The 4,643-nt window shown below is 39.6% G+C and overlaps 2 protein-coding genes across 2 annotated transcripts in view; one reads left to right on the forward strand and one right to left on the reverse strand.

The window, feature by feature from the left end:
- Positions 1–276: 276 nt before the first annotated feature.
- Positions 277–3,035, reverse strand: si:ch73-382f3.1 (THAP domain-containing protein 1). Its single transcript, XM_014033049.1, has 5 exons — positions 3,010–3,035; positions 2,573–2,742; positions 2,215–2,374; positions 1,455–1,630; positions 277–1,329 (listed from the first exon to the last, which is right to left on the reverse strand). The coding sequence occupies exons 2-5, from the start codon at positions 2,720–2,722 to the stop codon at positions 946–948; spliced, it is 870 nt and encodes a 289-aa protein (XP_013888503.1). The 5' UTR covers positions 2,723–2,742; positions 3,010–3,035; the 3' UTR covers positions 277–945.
- Positions 3,036–3,192: 157 nt separating this feature from the next.
- toe1 (target of EGR1, exonuclease) overlaps positions 3,193–4,643 on the forward strand; it is a 4,654-nt gene continuing 3,203 nt past the window's right edge. Inside the window, exons 1-5 of the mRNA XM_014033048.1 lie at positions 3,193–3,547; positions 3,696–3,736; positions 3,815–3,911; positions 4,037–4,195; positions 4,327–4,440. Of these exons, the coding sequence (XP_013888502.1) occupies positions 3,440–3,547; positions 3,696–3,736; positions 3,815–3,911; positions 4,037–4,195; positions 4,327–4,440 (519 nt within the window). The 5' untranslated portion in view covers positions 3,193–3,439. The remainder of the gene's footprint in view (positions 3,548–3,695; positions 3,737–3,814; positions 3,912–4,036; positions 4,196–4,326; positions 4,441–4,643) is intronic.

Here is a 4,643-nt window from a genome sequence, read left to right on the forward strand (position 1 = left end):
ATTGGTGACTGACTAAATACTTATTTTCCCCACTGTAACTGTGAACAGAAATCTTTCCAAACATCCAGATGGGTGACCTATTTGTAATAAATACCTTAAAAATGGACATAAATTGAACAAATTCTCAATTTCTAAAAATAAAATAAAATAAAATAAAAATGCAGAATGGACAAAGTTTCAGTGAACAGCATTTTCCAGTTGCTATGGYTAATTTTTTTTTACCCCAGGAACAGTTATTATAAAGTCCTTTAATGAAACAAGATTTACAATCTAGTATAAAATTATACAATTTATGAATATATTTTTTATTTATTATGCATAACCGTTAATGGATGAAACACAAACACTTTCAGTAGTACAAACGACACCAAATACACTTCTTAAAAGCATTTTAAAATATGATTTTACACTGAAACCTGAAATCTGCTAAAACGCTGTGCGAGTATTGTACCAACTTAGCTTTACACACAACATTCAACCAAATTATGACCGTGCAGACATGAAGCAGTTTAGAGTGTGACACATTAGTGCTGATAGTTTAAAACGTGCTCTGTAAAACTGTGTTTAATGTCTTAAAAAGTGCCTTTTACTTTAAAATAGAACCAGTAAAACATTTAGCTTTGAGTCATTTAATCTTAAAACAAGCAGCAAACTCTAAATAGACTGTGCATTCTGCCCACAGAGAGGGAACATGTTGCAGGTACACAACCTCCTGGACTGTAGGATCAGAGTGTCACACACATCACCTCAGCAAAGTGATCTATTGGTGTAAACTGCAACCATAATCAGGTGATATTTTAGATTAGGAAACRCCTTATATATGTGATAGTGATGCCTAAATCTTGTATAAATTACAAAGAGCAGAACTGTTTACTGCTGCGAACAGAAGAAAGTCTCAACTTGGTGTCGTGATTGTTTACCAGCAACTYGTGCACACAGCTGGGATCAGGACAACACACCTATCAGTTCTTCCTCGTCGTTGTCTCCAACAGCTCCTGTGGGACTGTCGCAGGTGGCCATGAGCCCCAGACCCAGCTCTGCTAGTTCCTCACAGGTCAAGTCAGTCGTCACCATGATCTTTGTCTCTAGTCGGTTACACAGAGTCCTATAGGAGGGCAAAGGGTAACCGATCTCTCTCAGGTACTCGTAGCCTTTGGTCCCAACAGCGCAGCGGATCTTCCGGGCTTTCAGGATCGTTTCAGGCGACCAGACAGCTCGACGGGAGCGCTTGGTGAGGGACAGAGCCCTGATCTGGTCTTCAAACAGAAAGTTCTGGAGGCCCTTCTCGATCCGATCGAGTCGATACAGGCGCTTCTTCATCTCTTCTCCCTGAGAGAAACGGAGTTCACTTAGGTTATTGGTGTCACTTTGTGCCATATCTCAATCGCTATATATCAAAAATCACAATTAACTGAGCCATTAATGGAGTGGGAACCCCCCAGCAAGCCTTTTACCTCTCTTTGCAACCTCGCAGTATGCTGCATCTCCTGCTCCAGTTTTTTCTTGAGRAACTGACATTGTGTGCAGCGGTGCTGGTCCTCAGCGGTCCCTTCTGCATCCTCCTCCTCCATCCCAGGCAAAGGGGTGCGTCTGGCATAGCCATGATCCCCAAAGTTTAGCTCCTTTTCCACTAAAAAACGCACAAAAAACCTCTAACTAGAATTGTAGCCATAAATGTACTTGACCTGATTAAGATGTTTTGCAGAGTCTTAGTAAAAGATGCTAGGACCCATAGTTTTGGTTATTAGTTAAAGATTTCAGGACATTTTTAAGTAGATGCATTGAAAATCAGTTGTGCAAAAATGGATATGAAAAAATTTTTTTTTCTTGTGCTTTTCCTAAAACAAGCAACAGGAATGTTGCAATACAAACAACACAAATACACAAATATTGGATAATATGTGGCTGGATCTTGAGCAACCCTCCACACAAATATCTGTTTTTGTTGCTGTTTTTATGAATAAATGCTAAACATTACTCATGCACAATTTGATACTAAAGGTTTAATGTTATAAAATGTAATAACAACTTTCTCACCCATTACTTTTAAATGAGACTTAATTATTGATCCAAACAGCAAGACTTTCACATAATTGCATTACAATGAATAACATTACATTTAAATTATAGGTAAACTGTATTTGTGCTTGGTAAAGTCTGATATAAATATGTTATGATTACATTTATAGCATTCGGTTATGCTTTAATAAATACCTGGTTCAGGTTTCAGTGGCAGCAGGATGTATGGAGAAGTGACTGCGGGGTAAGGAGGGTCTCCCACACAGAACAGAGTGGGAATAGCATTGGGCTTCAGCTTCTTCCCACCAGCTGGAGATCTGGCTATTTCCTCAAACTGGCTCTGCTCAAAATGATCCTTTAGATGAGACAGAAGCAGAAATATACACGGGCATCAATTACCAGGAGTGCAAATAATACTAATAATAGGGCTTCTCTTGGACACACCGGCTCCATGTCTCACATATTTAGGCAGAATCTTGTTTTCAACACTGCTGAGATGACTCTCACCCCAAACTGAGGAAGTGTTYCCACTAATCTGATGCTGTAAACTTACTTGACACAGTCTAGAGTGAGGAGTTGGTTCAAAATCACGCCGACAGTTCACCACCCATTTCTTCTTCCGCACCGGGTCTTTGGGAAACCTGAACAGCTGTTTGCCCATGCTGCTTGAATTGGAGCAGTTTGGAGCGTAGCAGCCACCCATCGCACACAGTAAAAAAACAACTAAGACAACCAAACAGCAAGACAGAAATGTTATTAAAACGGTGAGTTGGCTCAGTTTGAACTTTTAAATATTTTAGTTTTAGCAGCTGCACACACACAAAAAAAAAAAAACAAAAAAACAAAGCTACGTTCACAATAAATAATTAACTCGTGGGAACTAGAAACAGACCCAACATGTGTTTCACGTAAAACTCGATATAAACACTTTATAAACACTTATAAGGGGTAAAATATTACTGAGTTTGTTTGAGCCAAAATGGCGCACACCTTCTGCGTTTAGGTCCGGTGACGCATTTAGGTGTGCCTGTGTAAATGCCTGATGGAAAAAACAAATGATATTAAAATACAATAAATTAATTTAAAAGTTTATTTTAAACCAAAAACTACATTATTTAAAAAATATAATGTTTTAAAATATTCCAGAAGGAGACTTCTAAATATTCAGTCTTGCCATGTGTTATTTTCCGTCAGGACCCCGGGAAGCACACCGACTGTTTACGGCTAAGTTTATAGCTGTAGACTATAATAATCCAGTAGGAAACTTGAACACAATTATGAAAGTCACTGATCTCGGAACAAGAAAATAATAGATAATCAGCAAACAAGGTCTTGGTATGAAACACCTGACAATGAGAATTTAAATAAGGAAGTAAACCCTTTCGGTAGCTTTCAGCATTAGCTGCACACACAGTCAGATATGTCGCTAATAGTTCCTGTAATTGATGTCCACAATGATAATTTTAAGGAGCTTTGGCCTGCGTTGATTGTTGCCATTAAAACGTCGTCCTTCGTTGCTCTCGACACGGTAAGTGCAAATGTGCTGCAGATAAATGACTTCCCACTACAACACGTGGTTCCGATTTGTGTGATTTTATTTATTAATCTAATATTTTTTTAAGTTTGCAACACACGCAGGAAGTGCAGAAAAGTAACAGCTGTTTGTGTTGCTGCAGGAGCTGAGTGGTCTGGGAAATAGAAAGTCTTTGCTGGCAGAGTGAGTWCAGACATCAGATAATCTCAGTTACATGCAGGTCTTTGTGCTGCTGTCCTGACACCTGCATGTCTGTTTCAGATCTATAGAGGACAGGTATAAAGCAATATGCCACGCTGCTCGCTCCCGCTCCATCCTCTCCTTGGGAGTTGCCTGTTACAAAAAGCTGGACCAAAAGGTACTACAAGTCAATACCCTTAGCAGGTATTAAGAGCATGCTGACATCTTTATTACTGGCATATGCAACCCCACGGTCACAGCACGTTATTCTTTTTCCTTCTGTTTATTTCTATGTGTCTGCAGCCTGCAGACACATACCGTGTCCAGGTGTATAACCTCACCCTGCTGTGTTCAGAGGAGTACATCATAGAGCCCCAGTCAGTCCAGTTCCTCGTGCATCACGGCTTTGACTTTAACAAACAGTACAGCCATGGTGTCCCTTACTGTAAGGGCAACAATAAGGTCATGAACGCTGCATGTTTTTGTTGAACCCTTTTAAGTTTTACTACACCTTGACTGTGCAGTTCATGCTCGGGCTTCTTCTGATTTTATTTAAGCTCAAAGTGTGTTTTCTTCTCCTTCTTGTTTGTAAGGCAGAAACAGATAACCGTGGCGTTCACATCCGAGCGTTGTTCACTGAACTGCTGCGTGCCAGAAAACCACTGGTGCTGCACAACGGCCTCATCGACATGGCCTTCCTATACCAGGTAAAGAATATTATTACAGTGGGGAAAACAAGTATTTAGTCAGTCACCAATTGTGCAAGTTCTCCCACTTAAAAAGATGAGAGAGGCCTGTAATTGACATCATAGGTAGCCCTCAACTATGAGAGACAAAATTTGAAAAAAATTTGAGAAAATCATTTTGCCTGATTTTTAAAGATTTTTTTTTTTTTTGCAAATAATGGTGG

Source organism: Austrofundulus limnaeus, unplaced genomic scaffold, assembly GCF_001266775.1.
Source record: "Austrofundulus limnaeus strain Quisiro unplaced genomic scaffold, Austrofundulus_limnaeus-1.0 Scaffold1607, whole genome shotgun sequence".
In the NCBI taxonomy this organism is placed as follows: domain Eukaryota; kingdom Metazoa; phylum Chordata; class Actinopteri; order Cyprinodontiformes; family Rivulidae; genus Austrofundulus; species Austrofundulus limnaeus.